Genomic DNA, 16,730 nt, shown 5'->3' on the forward strand with positions numbered 1-16,730 from the left:
CCATGGCCAGTGAGGCTCAGAGCCATTGGCCACGCTCATCGGTGACCAACAAAGGGAGGTTTGCTTCCCCGGGAGGCTTCTGGCATGTTCTATCAGTAGGATTCTCAGCTCCCCGTTCAGACATAGGTTTTATAACAAGCCTCCAAAGGCTTTTCAGCCTGATTCATGGAAAGGGTGTTCAGGACGGTGATGCCTGTGCTGCCAAGGCAGGGCCATCACTGTCACCCTGCAGAAGGTGCCGGAAGAACCAGGCAGGCCCCGCACCTCCTGCTAGACTTCCCGGGTGGGTAGCCACCTCCTCCTAGCTCCCGACCTGGCCCCCGGCCAAGCAGCAGCTCCTGGGCCAGCTCCAGGGCCAGCTTTCTGGGCACTTCTCAGAGTGGGGAGGTGGCCCTACTGGTCCCAGCGTCCAGGGACAAGTCACGTCCATCAGAGAGGAAGGGGTAGAGTCGGCACGGCAGGGGGCCAGACTGCCAGCAGGGGGCAAACAGCTCTGCAGCCCTGGCCCTAAGGTAGAGGGCGGGCCCCTCAACTGATCCCCACCACTGGGGCCATTCCCCTCTGGACAGAACACTTTGCTGAAAGGGTGTGTCCCGAGGGCTCACGTCAGCTGAGTTGCCACACCCATCCCATGGGTGGTGAGCACCCCAGGAGGCTCTCTAAGGTCTAGCAACCACTGTCCTCTGCAGCTGGATCTGCTGAAGGAAAAGCAGGCAGGGCCCTGTTCCCTGAACTCTGCACTCCCTCCCCAGGTCAGACCGATGGCTCCCCCAACCCAGAAGCTGCACTGCTTGAGCCCACTGTGCCCAGGAGACGGCCACCCACACCCCTCCTGCCTCCTTCCTCCTCCCCACATGGCTCACCACCCTTCCCGTGTTTCCTGGGGGCTGCCCTGTTCCAGGGCTGTCCATGTCATCACGTGGGACACAAGAGTGGACAAGAGCTACAGATTCCCACCTCCTGGAAGGTGGTAAAGAGACAAACTGCCAGCAACAGATACAATAAATGAACAAAGTCATCATGAATCAGATTTGACTCCAGGGCAACTAACAACAACCCAGCTTGTTAAGAGGAGTCCCTGGGTAGTGCAAAATGGTTAATGTACTCCACCCAGAGGCACCTTGGAAGAAAGGTCTGGTAATCTATTTGCAAAAATTCGGCCATTGGAAACCCAGTGGAGCAAAGTTCTACCCTGATACACATGGGGTCACCATGAGTCAGAGTTGACTCGACAGCAACTGTTGTGTGTGTGTGTGTGTGTGTGTGTGTGTTGGGGGGTTAGATTAGTCATAAAAGTGGTGGTGTCAAGCCGGTGGCTGCAAAGAAAAGTCTAGAATGTGGGAAGTGGTCCCAGCTGGAGATAAGACTCACGAGTCCTTGGCATATAGCTGGTATTTGAAGCCATGAGATCACCAGTGTGTGAGCGTAGTGAGAAAGGCAAGGAGCAAGGGGCCAGCCTGGAGGCGTGCTGGCCTTACAGAGAAGGGGAGAGAGGGAGGATGGACAGGAGACAGGGAAAAAGCGGGCGGGGGTGAGTGCCCCAGGAGCTACAGGGAGAAGGGTATCGAAGAGGGGGGTCAAGAGTGTCAGATTCTGCCACTGGGCCAAGGACGTGAGTGCTGACCCCAAGTAGGCCTATGAGAAACGGAGAGAAGTGGACAGAGCAAGAGCAACAGTGTTCTCGTGGAGTTTTGCTGAATAAGAGTAACGGTGTTTTCATGGAGTTTTGCTGAAATGGGGAGCAAAAAAAAAAAAAAAAAAATGGACATGAAATTGGGGAAGTCTTCTTAACATGGGAAAATACAGCTTACCACTTATTCACTCACAGCCACAATGGAAGGCATTCAGAATGTCTGGCTCATGCCCTACTCTGGGGACTCGGAAGGCACCCTGAGACACTTGCGGACAGCAGGTCAACAGTTACAAACCATGAACTTAGCACAGCACAGGCTGACAGCTCAGCATGGAGCCACGGGGCCTGCAGAGGAGGCAACGACAGCCCCATGAGGAACGGAACAAGGACATTAGGGGAAAGGGAGGGCATCTGCACAAAGCACAGACTTCAGTGACGAACGATGCCCCAGTACTGGCTCATTGGCTGTGACAGCCGTACCATGCTAATGGGCTGCGCGAACGGTTATACCCTCGACTGAAAGTTCAGCTATTCAAACCCACCCGGGAGCGTCTGTCTCGGTCTCAGGATACAGGTCTGGCGATCTGCTTCCGAATGGTCACAGCCTTGGGGCACAGTCCTACTGTGTGCACATGGGGTCACCATGAGTTGGAATTGACTCAGCGACAACTAACGATGTAAGACGTTAACATCAGGGGAAACTTGGTGTAGGTTGGGAGCCCTGGTGGTGTGGTAGTTACAGTGCTTAGCTGCTAACTGTAAGGTCGGTGGTTCAAACCCACCAGCAGCTCCAAGGGAGAAAGATGTGGCTTCTGTAGAGATTTACAGTCTTGGAAACCTTATGGGGTCCCTATGAGTTGGAATCAGCTTCATGGCAGTGGGTTGGGGCACAGGTTATATGAAAGCTCTCTGTACTACCTTCACGACTTTTCTATAAACTCTCCTAAAATAAATTAGAAAAAAGTTTCAGAAAGTAGTATATTATATCCACTCAAGTGTGAACTGGAAAGTAATATGAAAAACTGGAAACGGTTGTTATATTAGTGCTGAGATGACACAAAATAGTGTATTTTTACATATCTTTTTTGTCATTTTTCATTATATAATAAAAACTATAAAGAAAAAACAAAAGGTGACTCTGGCAAGAGGGTCTGACGGTTGGACAGGGTAACCATATCATTTATCATCCAAACCAGGACACTTTATGAGTGAAAGGGGACACTAGTAATAATTAAGTCAGGTCAATAGGCGTGAAGTGGAACGCTCCAGGAACCCACAGAAGTGTGTACCCCACACGGATACGAAACTGCAGGACTGTGCCTTCTGCAAACTTTGAGGGACTGGACCCCAACGCTTTCTTCAACACATAAGTTTTATTCCCTATTCCTTGCACTTTATTTCCTTCCTGTTTTATCTGCTTCTCTCCCATTCTCAGTCCTGTGCTTACTTTACAAATTATCCTTTCCTCCTGTGCAGCTAAAATATGATTTCGGAAAGATGGCCTTGAGAGTTAGAAGAAAAAGAAAATACCTGGGGGCTAAACCGACCAACCAGCCCGAGGCCAGCCACAGGTGGTCCCCACGACATTGCACAGGAGCCCTCAACCAGGGTTTCTGAGCCTTTTCCGCAAAGTCCCCTTAAGGTGGGAATGACAGTGTGTGACTTCAGAGGCTGGATCACAGAATCTGTTGTGGCTTCAGCCTCTCTCTTCACTGGGGAACTAGCCACCATGTTGTGAGGACACTCAAGCAGCCCATAGAGAGGCTCACATGTGAGGGACTGAGGCCTCCTGCCACGAGCCATATGGGACCCTCCAGCCCCAGTCACACCTTCAGAGGACTGCAGCCCCCATTGATATTTAGCCTACCTCTACATGGGAGACCTTGAGCCAAACCACCCAGGTGAGCTGCTCCTGAATCCCTGACTCACAGAAACTAGGGATGGCATTTATTGTTTCAAGCCACTAAGTGTGGGGGCAATTTGTTGAACAGTAATAGATAACACACACTCCAGCCAACAGCAGGAACCGATGCCCTGGGCATCGACCCTGGCGAGCTCCCAGGCCTCTGAGCCATTCTAGCCAAGGCACCATACACGTGCACATGGACACTGACTTGGCAATGTTCTGTCCCCGCAGACATCACACAGAGCAGAGAACCCGTCCCGCTGAGCCCTGTCCAAATTCCCACTCCACAGAGTCATGAGAAACAACGGAAGTGGTTGCTGCCAAACAGTAAACCCTGGGTAGTTTACTACCAGCGATAGATAAAGACAGTGCCCCAGCTTGAGACACAGGCGCTGAGACGTCGGTCTCCCTTATCATGATCAGTGGCTCTGAGGTCAGATGTGGCAAGGACTCAGGGCACCGGGAGCGGGGGGGGGGGGGTAGAGGGGCCCCAAAGAAGGAGGCCCTAAAAGCCATCCCCACACCTGCCTCTGCCACCAGCTCTCTGCAGACAGCCATCCCACCAAGCATTTGTGCATCAGCACACCACGGTCGGGGCAAAACAGAACAACTGTACTTGCAAAGGCCAAAAGGTATGGACCATGCTGGTAAAAAACTCACACAGAAATGCCAACCCCAAACATCATTTATTTCTTGCCTTTGTAACAAGTTGCAACTTTTGCCCATAGTGCAGGAGTCTTGGTGTGAATTCTGAAAGCAGAGAGGGAAACCTTTTAAAGTCAACTTTTCAAACTTCTGTGAGACATGCAATGTGCTCAGCTCCTATTTTTAATGCATTGGGGGTGACTCTGAGTCCCACCTACACCAACTCCTCGGCTTCAGAACTTAAATAACGTCAAGTGAGTCTTCACAGCTCTATCACAGGCCTGAGGCATTGAGCTGAAAGAGCTTAAGAGACTCCTGAGCACTTCCCATACAACATCTGGGGAAACTGAGGACCCGGGATGGGTGACCATCTCACAGCTGGACAGAGCCAGGCAGCACAAGCTCCAAGGACCGCTCTCATAGGTCTCTGTACCCTCAGCCATGCTGATCTCCATCAGCTGCCTTGTTTTTTAAAATAATAGAGTCAATGAGAAAGTCAATGAGAAAAAAATTGATAAAGCAGGTATCCTAGTTTAAGAAAAAACAATAACTTTATTAATTACAGCCTCCCCCAAATTTGCTCCAAGTTGGACTATTAAAATCAATCAACGTGTTGGATGGGTCTGTGTTTGGGAGAAGGAGGGGAGGGAGGTGCTCTGGAGACCAGGACCCCACACCGTGGGTGGAAAAGCCTGCCCAGGCTCCCCCTTCAGAAACGGCGTCCTGAAATCACTTTTCACGTGTTCTGCAGTCTGGCTTCGGCTCCCATGGAGACGTTAATGGCTTCTCCTGGCAAGTTCAGCGCTGTGCGGTGTGTGGGGAGGGGCAGGGTGGGCCAGGGATAGGTGGGGAGGGCCTGGGTGGGCCGCGGATAGGTGGGCAGGGCCAGAGTGGGCGGGGGATAGGTGGGGTGGGCCGGGGATAGGTGGAAGGGCTGGCCCATTGGCACCCACGGTTAGTACCACGGGTCTGGGGTGGGGCTCAGGATGCTCTCAACACAGGCCGAAGGGGAGGCAAGTCTCCAAGACCCCGACAAGGAGCCCCTCCGGCAGCCCCCTCTGGATGGTGGTCTGACTGGACACAGGGAACTGTGACCAAAGGAGGAGGAGCGTCTGTACTCCCAGCAGCTCACCGTCAAAGCGTGGGAGTCAGAAGACAGATGCTAAGTCCCAGCTTAAACAAGTTTCCAGCTGTAGCTTTAAGTGCAAATACAGGATACGGAATGCTAGTTACATGTGGTTACATACATAAAGGGATGTCAGAGAAAACTGAGAGAACAATGAAATAAAAGCAAAACTAGACACAGTAACGACCCCGATGGCAGCTCCCTCGTTCTAACCAGCCAGGTGGCAGGAAGTGCAGCTTCCTGGCGGAACAGCAGACAGTATAAAATTCCAGGTGCCGTCAAGTCGACCCGACCAGGTGCCCCCATGTGTGTCGGAGCAGAACTGCACTCCATAGGCTTTCCAATGGCTGATTTTTCAAAAGCAGATAGCCAGGCCTTTCTTCTGAGACATCTCTGAATGGACCTGAACCTCTAACCTTTCAGCTGGCAGCACAGTGTATGAACCATTTCTACCAACCAGAGACTCCAAACAGCGGATACCAAAAAAACCAAACCCATTGCCGTCAAGTTGATTTCAATTCATAGTGCCCCTACAGGACAGAGTAGGTCTGCTCCGTAGGGTTCTAAGGCTGTAAATCTTTACAGAGAAGCACACTGCCACATCTTTCTCCCGCCGAGCCACTGGTAGGTTCAATTTGCCACCTTTTGATTAGCAGCCAAGCACTTTATCCACTGCACCACCAGGCCTCCTATCAAACAGCAGATAGGAGGTCTGTAATCTCATCACTACCCCCGCCCCAATGTCCACTCCTGGGCAGAGCGTCTCGGCAGGCAGCCAACATGGCCGCTCTGCCCGTGGTCGGGGCCAGCAGTCAGGGAACCATGCCCTTGGGCTTCCTGCCATCACTCAACAGTATACACCTGCTGTATACTCACTAAGCCCTCGCTACGCAGAGCTGGTGGACCAGCAGCATCAGCGTCTCCAGGAGCTGGTTAGAATGTGACATTCAGGCCCTGCCTGGACTGCCGAACCAAAATCTGCATCTCCACAGATCCTGTGACGCAGAGTCATCCGGGCTCCTGAAGCTGCCATGAGCTTTCCGACTCTGCTCCAAATAAATGCCTTCCCGCAGCTCAGACCAGCCTAGAATCTCCGTAGCTTCCTTCTTAGACAGAAGCCCTGGATGAAAATCACCTCCAACAAGGTCTTGGACGATTTCTAACTGGAAAGCTGGATGGTTACATTTTTTAAAGAAAAGCCAGCTTATTTTTAGCACTCTAACTGCACAAGCAGATGGATAACCCGGAAGAGTTGGTATTCGTTACATAAAAATACAACAGGAGGCCCAGGTCCATCCTAGACCAAGCTCAGCAGCCACAGGGAGAGACACACACAGACAGCTAGATGGCGGCCCACAGCCCCCCAAGACTCCCGGAGCTGGGCCGGGACCAGGGCCCAGGAACAAACACGCAGGCGCTGTCCAAAGGGAGAGCTGGCAGGGCCAGAGGACCAGGACCATTCTCCTAGCCCCTTTCACCAATCCCACTGCCCGCAGCAGAAGACACAAGTTCAAGGAAGGAGGCATCTGCCCACAGAAGGCTGCAGGTGGCGGTGCTGAGTGCTGCCCACACGTCCAACACCAGGGTCTTCCGACCATGGAGGCCTAAGCACACCCACACCCCCCCAAACTTCCGGGGGTGGGGCCCAGGCCTCTGGAAAGAGCGCTCAGAGTATCTGGTCCGCAGCCAGAGCTGAGAACTGCTGTTGTAAATTTAGCCATCTACATTAGAAGCCATCTGCAACATATGGTAAGTCAACAGGCAGATCACAACGCAACAGCACACAGAGTGTGATCCTGTTTCTGTTGGTTTTTTTTAAGGTGTGCTTCTATATGGCTGTGTGTGACTGCAGACCTAGAGTGGAGACGCACCAGAAGCCTCTGGAAGCCGACGCGTTGCAGATATCTTTGTTTTCCTGTTTTCAGGAAACAGTCAAGTGTGTTGTTGTTAGGTGCCATAGAGTTGGTTTCGACTTACAGCAACCCTGTGCACGACAGAACTAAACACTGCCAGGTCCTGCACCATCCTCACATCGTTGTTATGCTTGAGCCCATTGTTGCAGTCACGGTGTCAACCCATCTCGTTAAGGGTCTTCCTTTTTCACTCACACTCTACTTTACCAAGCATGATGTCCTTCTCCAGGGACTGATACCCTCCTGATAACATGTCCAAAGTATGTGAGACATAGTCTCACCAGCCTTGCTTCCAAGAAGCATTCTGGTTGTACTTCTTTTGGCAACCCATGATATATTCAATATTCTTCGCCAACACCACAATTAAAAGGCATCAACTCTTCTTTGGTTTTCCTTATTCATCGTCCAGCTTTCTCATGCATAGGAGGCGACTGAAAACATTATGGCTTGGGTCAGGCGTACCCTTCAAGGCGACATCTTCGCTCTTCAACACTTTAAGGAGGTCCTTTGCAGCAGATTTACCCAGTGCAATGCATCTTTTGATTTCTTGACTGCTGCTTCCATGGCTGTTGATTGTGGATCCAAGTAAAATGAAATCCTTGACAACTTCAACCTTTTCTCCGTTTATCATGATGTTGCTCATTGGTCCAGTTGTGAGGATTTTTGTTTTCTTTATGTTGAGGTGCAATCCATACTGAAGGCCGTGGTCTCTGATCTTCATCAGTAAGTGCTTCAAGTCCTCTTCACTTTCAGCAAGCAAGGTTGTGTCATTTACATAATGCAAGTTGTTAATGAGTCTTCCTCCAATCCTGATGCCCTGTTCTTCTTCATATAGTCCGGCTTCTCTGATTATTTGCTCAGCATACACACTGAATACATACGGACATACAGTGAAAGAATACAACCCTGACGCACACCTTTCCTGACTTTAAACCAAACACTATCCCCTTGGTCTGTTCAAACGACTACCCCCTTGATCTATGTACAGGTTCCTCATGTGCACGATGAAATGTTCTGGAATTCCCATTCTTCACAATGTTATCCATAATTTGTTATGATCTACACAGTCAAATGCCTTTGCATACTCAATAAAACACAGGTAAACATCTTTCTAGTATTCTCTGATTTCAGCCAGGATCCATCTGACAATCATATCCTTGGTTAACGTCCTCTTCTGAATCAAGCTTGAATTTCTGGCAGTTCACTGTCAATAAACAGCTGCAGCTGCTTTTAAATGATCTTCAGCAAAATTTTACTTGTGTGTGATATTAACGCAATATTGTTCGCTAATTTCCGCGTTCCATTGGATCACCTTCTTTGGAATGGGCACAGATGAGGATCTCTTCCAGTCAGCTGGCCAGGTAGCTGTCTTCCAGATTTCTTGGCATAGACAAATGAGTGCTTCCAGCATTGTATCTGTTTGCTGAAACATCTCAATTGGTATTCTGTCACCTCCTAGAGTCCTGTTTTTTGCCAAAGCCTTCGGTACACTGGATCCCTGATGACACAGTGGTTAAGAGCTACAGCTGCTAACCAAAAGGTTGGCAGTTCAAATCCACCAGCCACTTCTTGGAAACTATGGGGCAGTCCTACTTGGCAATAGGTTTGTTTGTTTGTTTTTGTACAGCTTGGACTTCTTCCTTCAGTACCATTGGTTCTTGATCATATGCCACCTCCTGAAATGGTTGAACATCAACCAACTCTTTTTGGTGCAGTGACTCTGTGTTCCTTCCATCTTCTTTTGATCCTTCCTGCGTCATTCAGCTTTTTGCCCATAGAAACCTGTAGTATCCCAACTGAGGGCTTGAATTTTTCTTCAGTTCTTTCAGCTTGAGAAATGCCAAGCATATTCTTTCATTTTGGTTTCCTAACTCCAGGTCTTTGCACACTCCCTGATAATACTGTCTTCTTGAGCTTCCCTTTTAATTCTTCTGTTCAGCTCTTTTACTTCCTCATCTCTTCCTTTCACTTTAGCTACATGTTCAACAGCAAGTTTCAGAGTCTCTTCTAACATCCATTTTGGAATTTTATTTTTTCAACTACCAATCCTTCTTCTTATGGATTAAATTGAGTCCACCCAAAATATGTGTTGGAATCCTAATGCCTACACTTGTGGGTGTGATCCTGTTTGGAAACAGGGTTTCTTTCTTACGGTAAGGATATCATACCAGTGTACAGTGGACCCTAAACCTAATCACTCCTGAGTTATAAAAAAAAGCAGAACAGATACAGAGACACACTGAAGAAGACAGACACCATGTGAGGCCCGTCTACAAGGCAAGAAACGCCAAGGAACCAAAGAACGCCCAGGGCTACCAACAAGGAAGGAATCTACATGGCCAAGACCCTGATTTGGACCTTAAATCTCCAGAACTGTGAGAAAATAAATTTCTGCTCTTTAAAGCAGCCCCTTATAGAATTTGTGTTATGGCAGCACTAGAAGACTAAAACAGTGCTCCACCAGGTCACAGAGCTGCTCTGAGGGAGTGTGCTGGAACCCCTCTCAGCACCACTCACCTTTCTCGTTTCACGTGGGGACGCCAAGACCCCGAGAAATGAAGGGGCTTGCCCAACACCACACAGCTCTGGGGCAGAGCAGCTGAGAAATTCTGGCTCCCTAACAAGTCCAATCCTTAACACAAATTTCTCACGGAGGTCAGGGAGGGGTCCGGAAGGGAGGAGGTGCAAGGTGAGGGAGGCAGAGAAGGAGCTCCTTGGTTCTGGTGTGTGGAAGAGGCGCACCAAGAACCTGCCAAATGCAGAAAACTGCTCTAGACTGCACAAGGTTAAAATACAGAAAACGGCTTTAGACTGCACAAGGTTAAAATACAGAAAGCTGCTCCAGACTGCACAAGGTTAAAAGGAACGGAGGGTATTTAAGATCTTATATGTCATGACTATATTTTTTAGTTGAAATTTACCTGGCACTTTGTTAAATTGCCTTCCTAGTTTCTTTTTTACTCTTCCCTGCGTACCAAATTTGATATATTAATTGGGTGTTTTAATCTAAAAAATTCATCAGAAGGTCTCACATCACCATAGCAACCGTGCAGTCCCGGTAAATGAAAGTCACCAGCACAACACAGAGCTTCTTCAAGCCTGCTGTGTGGTGGGCACCCTCTTGGGAGGCACTGATTCACATTGCTAGCCCGATAAAGAGGGGTGGGGTCCAGGAGCCATGCTCCCTCCCTCCTTTCCAAACAGCAGCCTTCCCGAGATGTGCGGGGAATATTCCTTCTGCAAAGACTGTGACTGTCTCCCTGCAATCACAGGCAAAAGTGGAGCAAAGTAGCCACCACCCAGAGGACGTCTGCGCCAGCCAATCTCACAGAACAAAGACAGTTAAGTCACTGCCCTGTGTCCGGTGGGGGGACATAGCCACTTTACCCAGTGATGGGCAAAGAAGGATCACACTTCATAAAGAGCAAGCACCTGGGAGCCTAACCCTGAACAGCTGGCACATACTGGGGCGAGTGGGGGCTGTGTAAACCATTCTTAAATCAGAGTGTAGGGAGCATAAACACGTCCAGCTCTTTCTGCGTTTTAATGATCCGTGAACTCTCAGACATAACACACTGTGAACAAGTAGAAACACTCACCCTTAAAACAATGCTCGCAGCCCCAGTGTTAGTCCACATCTCTGCAGCAGATGCTGTGGAGAGCCTGTAGCTGACAGAGAAGCGTGGCCACCACTCAGTTGACCCCAGCACCTGCCTAATCAGAGCAGCTTCTCAGACACTTTCTCATCCTACAGCCAGAAACGGTGCAAATCTGTTTCCTGATTAGCTCATCATTGACTCTGGGCTTTATTTACTGTGAAGAGCTTTGTTAGAGTACACACATATACACACACATATATGACAGATGGAAAATTCACAGCAAGGAGCTCTGCTAACCCAAAGTTCAGAACACTGTGATGGGCGCCTCAGAACATACTGCGCCATGGGACGAGTCCTGAGAGCCCCTCCATGGAGGTCCACTCCACTGCTGACCATGGCCATGCTCAGCAGCACCTGTGCACCTCCCGGGCAGCCAAAAGGCAGGTTTCCCCAATGTTTCTGTGCAGAATAGGTTGTGCGATCACCAGCACCAGCATTGTAATTTCCTATAACACTTAAATTATTTATTAGAAATAAATAGCTTAGGCTCATCCACTGAGCTGTGATGTAAAACGATAGAAGACGTGTCATACCTCTGCAGTCTGTCTACAAATGAAAATGCATATTTCAACTATTTTTAAAAAATGTCAAAAAGAATTTATCAAATGTGTCATCCCCACACCATTTAAATTATCTGCGGGCATCTGTGGAAAGGAGCTGAAAGTTTGCTTGCAGACTCATCGCAAGGCCCCAAGGCCCCGAGGTACAGCCGCCTTCCCCGAGTCCAAGGTCCCTCCAGGTGTGGCTGCAACCTGCGCCTCTCACCTGCCCTTCCCAACTTCCCACCAGGGCCCACGACACCACCCTCCACGCTGGTAGCTTTACCTGCTGGAGGGCCTGTGAGCAAACTACTTCACAAAGGGCCCGCCTCTCCACCGCACAGGCCAGTATCCAGGTTGGACAAGCCAGTGGGAGACGCATGTTCACACGAAGGGGCCGCGCCCAGCCCGCCCACCTGTGGTGGAGGTATCAGCCTTCTCAAACTCCACCCCGCAAGTGAGCACCTCCAGTACTGCAAAGGACTGACCGAGCAGGCACATCGTCCCGAAAATGAAGATGGCGAAATCAGATCCTCCCCATGGCGGGGGCTCCCGGACCCTCGCCTCAGAGGGCCCCTCAGCCTGCTCCACGCCGCTGCGTCGGCACTTGCCACGGAGGACACGGGTAGGCTCCCAAGACACGCGTGGGGACAACAGCAGCCTTTCGTGGGCCTCCTCGGAAACGGAGATGCCCCGGGACACAGTCCCACCGAGGTGGCCGCGGTGTCCAGGCCAACCGCCCACCGTCCCGCGACTCCCGGGCGCGAGACAATGTCCCGCCGCCCGTCCCTGCGAGAGCGCCGGTTCCCGGGACGGCCCAGCCCAGGCACCCCAGGCCGGCGGGTGGCCCTCGGTCTCACACTGTCCCGAACGGCGCGGGCGCGGCGGCCTCCGAGCGGCGGGGCGCAGGCTCAGCGCCGGCTCGAGCGCACCGGAGGCCGGGGCCGCACTCACCGTCCTCCTTCTCGTCAAACACCGGCCTCCGCGCCGAGGCCGCCGACATGGACGAGCCCACCCTTTTCTTCCACTTGCTCCAGGGGAACAAGGGGCGCGGCGGCCCGCGGGCATCACCGGCGTCCCGGGCCCGGGGCTGGCCAGCGGGCAGCGGGCCGGGGGGCGCGTCGGGGCCGGCGGAGCGCGCGCGGCCGGGGGGCGGCGAGCCCGAGGGCGCCGCGGCGCTGCTGCCCCTGCGCTCAGCGCCGCTTCTCATCGCCGGCCCTGGGTGCGCGCCGCGACCGGGGCCCCGGGCATGGCCGGCCGCGCGAACCGGCGGCAGCGGCGGGAGGGCCCGGCAGCGCGGGCCGTGCGCCCCAGCCTCGGCGCTCCCGGGGCTGCGAGCCGGCCCGGCGGACTGCGAGCGCGCGGGGCGGGGCCGGGGCGGGCGGAGACGGGCCTCGGGGCGGGGCCGGGGCGGAGCCGGGGCGGGGGGGTGGCCTGCGAGGGAGAGGTGCCCGGTGTCCCCGCCCGCTGCCAGCCTGGAGTGGGGCCTGGGCTCGCTGCATGGACTGGGCGGCGGACCAAGAACGAGGGAGACCCCCGCAAAAGACCGGGATTCGGGAACGGGAACACCTCTGCCCGGCCCCAAGGGGGTGGGGGTAGGGGGAATGGGGAGTTATTGCTTAAGGATACTGGATTTCTGTTTTGGAGCAAAAACTGTTCGGAAATGGACGATGGTGACGGTTGCACAATCGCTGAACGTCGCCTAAGACTGGTTCCAACAGCAAATTTTGTGATATATATTTTACTGCAATTAAAACAATTAATTTAGAATAACCTCATCCCCTCGCCCTCCCCCCCCCAAAAAAAAGTGCGTTGTGGTAAGCATCAACGCCAGGTCTTCAGGATGGGCTTGTCCGGCGTTCTGCAAACAGGTCCGCCTGAGACATTGCACAGGCCTGGTGGGCAGGGAGGAACGGGTCCATCCTGGGAAGCTTCTTCAGAAGCAGACACTGATCTAAATGAATCTGTCCACATCTTTTTCCTGGGGCACACCCTAGATTCAGAACTCTCTCAAGTTTGGCAGTTGTTATGGATTGAATTGTGTACCCCTAAGTTGTGCTCCTGAGGAACCTTTACATAGATCAAGAGGCAGTTGTTCAGACAGAACAAGGGGATACTGATTGGTTTAAAGTCAGGAAAGGTGTGCGTCAGGGTTGTACTCTTTCACCATACCTATTCAATCTGTATGCTGAACAAATAATCCGAGAACCTGGACTATATGAAGAAGAACGGAACATCAGGATTGGAGGAAGACTCACTAACAACCTGCATTATGCAGATGACACAACCTTGCTTGCTGAAACTGAAGAGGACTTGAACACTTACTAATGAAGATCGAAGACCACACCCTTCAGTATGGACTGCACCTCAACATAAAGAAAACAAAAATCCTCATAACTGGACCAATGAGCAACATCACGATAAAGGGAGAAAAGATTGAAGTTGTCAAGGAGTTCATTTTTCTTGGATCCACAATCAACAGCCATGGAAGCAGCAGTCAAGAAATCAAAAGACGCGTTGCATTGGGTAAGTCTGCTGCAAAGGACCTCTTTAAAGTGTTGAAGAGCAAAGATGTCACCTTGAAGACTAAGGTGCGCCTGACCCAAGCCATGGTATTTTCAATCGCATCATATGCATATGAAAGCTGGCCAATGAATAAGGAAGACTGAAGAAGAATTGACACCTTTGAGTTGTTGTGTTGGCGAAGTATATTGAATATACCATGGACTGCCAAAAGAACGAACAAATCTGTCTTGGAAGAAGTACAACCAGAATGCTTCTTAGAAGCAAGGATGGCGAGACTGCGTCTTACATACTTTGGACATGTTGTCAGGAGGGATCAGCCCCTGGAGAAGGACATCATGATTGGCGGAGTACAGGGTTAGCGGAAAAGAGGAAGACCCTCAAAGAGGTGGATTGACACAGTGGCTGCAACAATGAGCTCAAGCATAACAGTGATTGTAAGGATGGCTCAGGACTGGGCAGTGTTTCGTTCTGTTGTGCATAGGGTCACTATGAGTCGGAACCAACTCGACGGCACCTAACAACAACAACAACAAAGTGTGTGTTGGAATCCTAACTCCTATACCTGTGGACAGAACCCCTGGGTGGCACAAAGGGTTAAGTTCAAACCCACACAGAAGCTGCTGGGAAGACAGGCCTGGTGATCTGTTCCCGAAAGGTCACAGTCTTGACGACCCTTTGGAGCACAGTTCTACTCTGCACACAATCCATAACAACAGCAAGGTAACGTAATCACTTCCCATTATGTAATCTAATCAACCAATTAGTTGAAGTCAAATCAGCGTTGGGTGGATTCTAAAACTCAATCACTTCTGAGTTACATAAAGCCAGGCATAAACACAGAGATAAGCAAGCACATACTGGGGAAGACAGACAACACTACGTGAGGCTTGTCTAGGAACCCAGGGACCAAGGAAGCCCTGGGATAGCCAGCAAGGAGGAATCCACATGGCTGAGACCCTGACTTGAGCTTTTAGCCTCCAGAACTGTGAGACAATAAATTTCTGTTCTTTAAAGCCGCCCACCTGTGGTATTTCTGTTACAGCAGTACTAGAAAACGAAGACACCAATTTTACCTTTTCCAGCGAGAACATCTCTCCTGAGTGGTTGGGTGAGTGCCTGTCACTGGCCTGTGCTTCCCTCTAACCCTGGGCTGGTTGCGCTGCCCCACCGACCTCTGAGAGCTAGGCAAGTCTCTGACCCCACCCAGGGCAGAGGGGCTGGGTCCACAGCCGCACAGCCATCCACCGAGCAGTCCTCCACATCACTTCCCCATTGAAGCACCCAATGCTGCCTTGAAGCTGAAATGAAACTTCAAAAGCTGCCCCAAGGCTAGACAAGGGACAAGGGCCACTTGGGGAGGAGCGATTTTGGGGGAGAATCCTCCCACCTCCTTGCTTCAGAGGCCATTCTATTTAAGTCCCCTGAAATCTTCAGAAAAAAAAGAGCCAAGCCCATTTCCTGCAACCTTTTTTTTTCTAGTTGCTCTAGACCTCAATCCTCTTTTCAAAATGGGCTTATTACCTTCGTAGCAATTTGGCTCATTTTTGAAGCTATGAAACTAAGGCCAGGTCAGCAGCCCCATATCGGTCTTTTTCAGGTATTGGGAAAGTTTCTTTGGGGAAAATCCACCTGCCTGTGTTGGACGAGCATCAAGCAGAGGTCCCACCTTGCTGCTTAGTCTATCCAAGCAGAGACGCTTGCTGTTGTAATCTTCCCCAGGGAGGGCACCACCATGCTTCCAAGGTCAAGTGTGGGTCAGCTCCTGAGTTTGTGAGCTCGTTAGGCCTGCCCCTCTGTCGAAGTTCCAATGAACGCACCTGGATGGACACACGCAGATGGACACACCTGGCAGCAGTTTGAACCACGTCCTTACCAACTCATGGGTATTATCAGACTTATTAGTTTTTGCCAACTGAGTGAGAACAGTGTCTCATTTTGGATAAACTCATATTTCCTTGGTTGCTGGTAAAATGAGCATCTTTTTAGATTTTTATTGGCCATTTACTTTTCTTCCTGTGAGTTTTAGTTCACATCTTTCGCTTTTTTGTCTAGATTTTTTGACCTTTTTCTTATTAAGCTACAGGAGTCCTTTATATATATTCTGTATATTGAATATATGAATTGCCCATATCTTCTCTCATTTTTTGGCCCAACTTTTAATTTTCTTTATAGTGTTTTTGAAAAACAGAGTTCTTTTAATGTAGTGAATTTATCAATATTTGTTTTTATGGTTGGTGCTTTTATATTTTAAGAAATTCTTTTTCAGCTTAAGGACAAAATTCATGCATATTTCCCCCTAAGAATTTGTAGAGAATAACTCTTTTATTGACGCATAGTATGCATACGGAAAAATGTACAGCTCAAGGAATTTTTCACAAAGTAAACATACCTAGTGGCTCGCTGCAATTTGAAGCCCTTCCTAAGGCTACACCATCCCCACAGACAGAGGGAGGGACGTCCTTCTGCCTCTCTCTCTGGGTGGTCTGGGGTGGCCAGCCCTACATGCCTCAGTCCTGCTCTCTTTGGCTGGGAGTGGACATGCCCTGTGCCTCCGTCTCCTGAACATGGTCCATTAGTTACTGAGCTTGCAAAGAATGCTCTTATGAAACCAAATAGAATAGATTTGCGTTTGTGAAATGCAGAGCCCTCTAAAGGACAGAGCAGGGGCGGGTTATCCAACAAGCAAGGGAAGCCTGGGCTTACGTGTGCTTACTTACTAACCAGTAGTGAACAATTTCACATGGGTTTCACCACACCACATCAAAGTGAAACCCATGTGAAAC

The 16,730-nt window shown here is 50.6% G+C and overlaps 1 protein-coding gene across 1 annotated transcript in view; it reads right to left on the reverse strand.

Annotated features, from left to right (window-relative positions):
* The window catches only part of STK32C (serine/threonine kinase 32C), a 64,429-nt gene extending 51,743 nt beyond the window's left edge, over positions 1–12,686 (reverse strand). Inside the window, exon 1 of the mRNA XM_049854773.1 lies at positions 12,376–12,686. Coding sequence (XP_049710730.1) covers positions 12,376–12,631 — 256 coding nt within the window. The 5' untranslated portion in view covers positions 12,632–12,686. The remainder of the gene's footprint in view (positions 1–12,375) is intronic.
* Positions 12,687–16,730: the final 4,044 nt, after the last annotated feature.

This window comes from Elephas maximus, chromosome 16 (assembly GCF_024166365.1).
Source record: "Elephas maximus indicus isolate mEleMax1 chromosome 16, mEleMax1 primary haplotype, whole genome shotgun sequence".
Classification (NCBI taxonomy): domain Eukaryota; kingdom Metazoa; phylum Chordata; class Mammalia; order Proboscidea; family Elephantidae; genus Elephas; species Elephas maximus.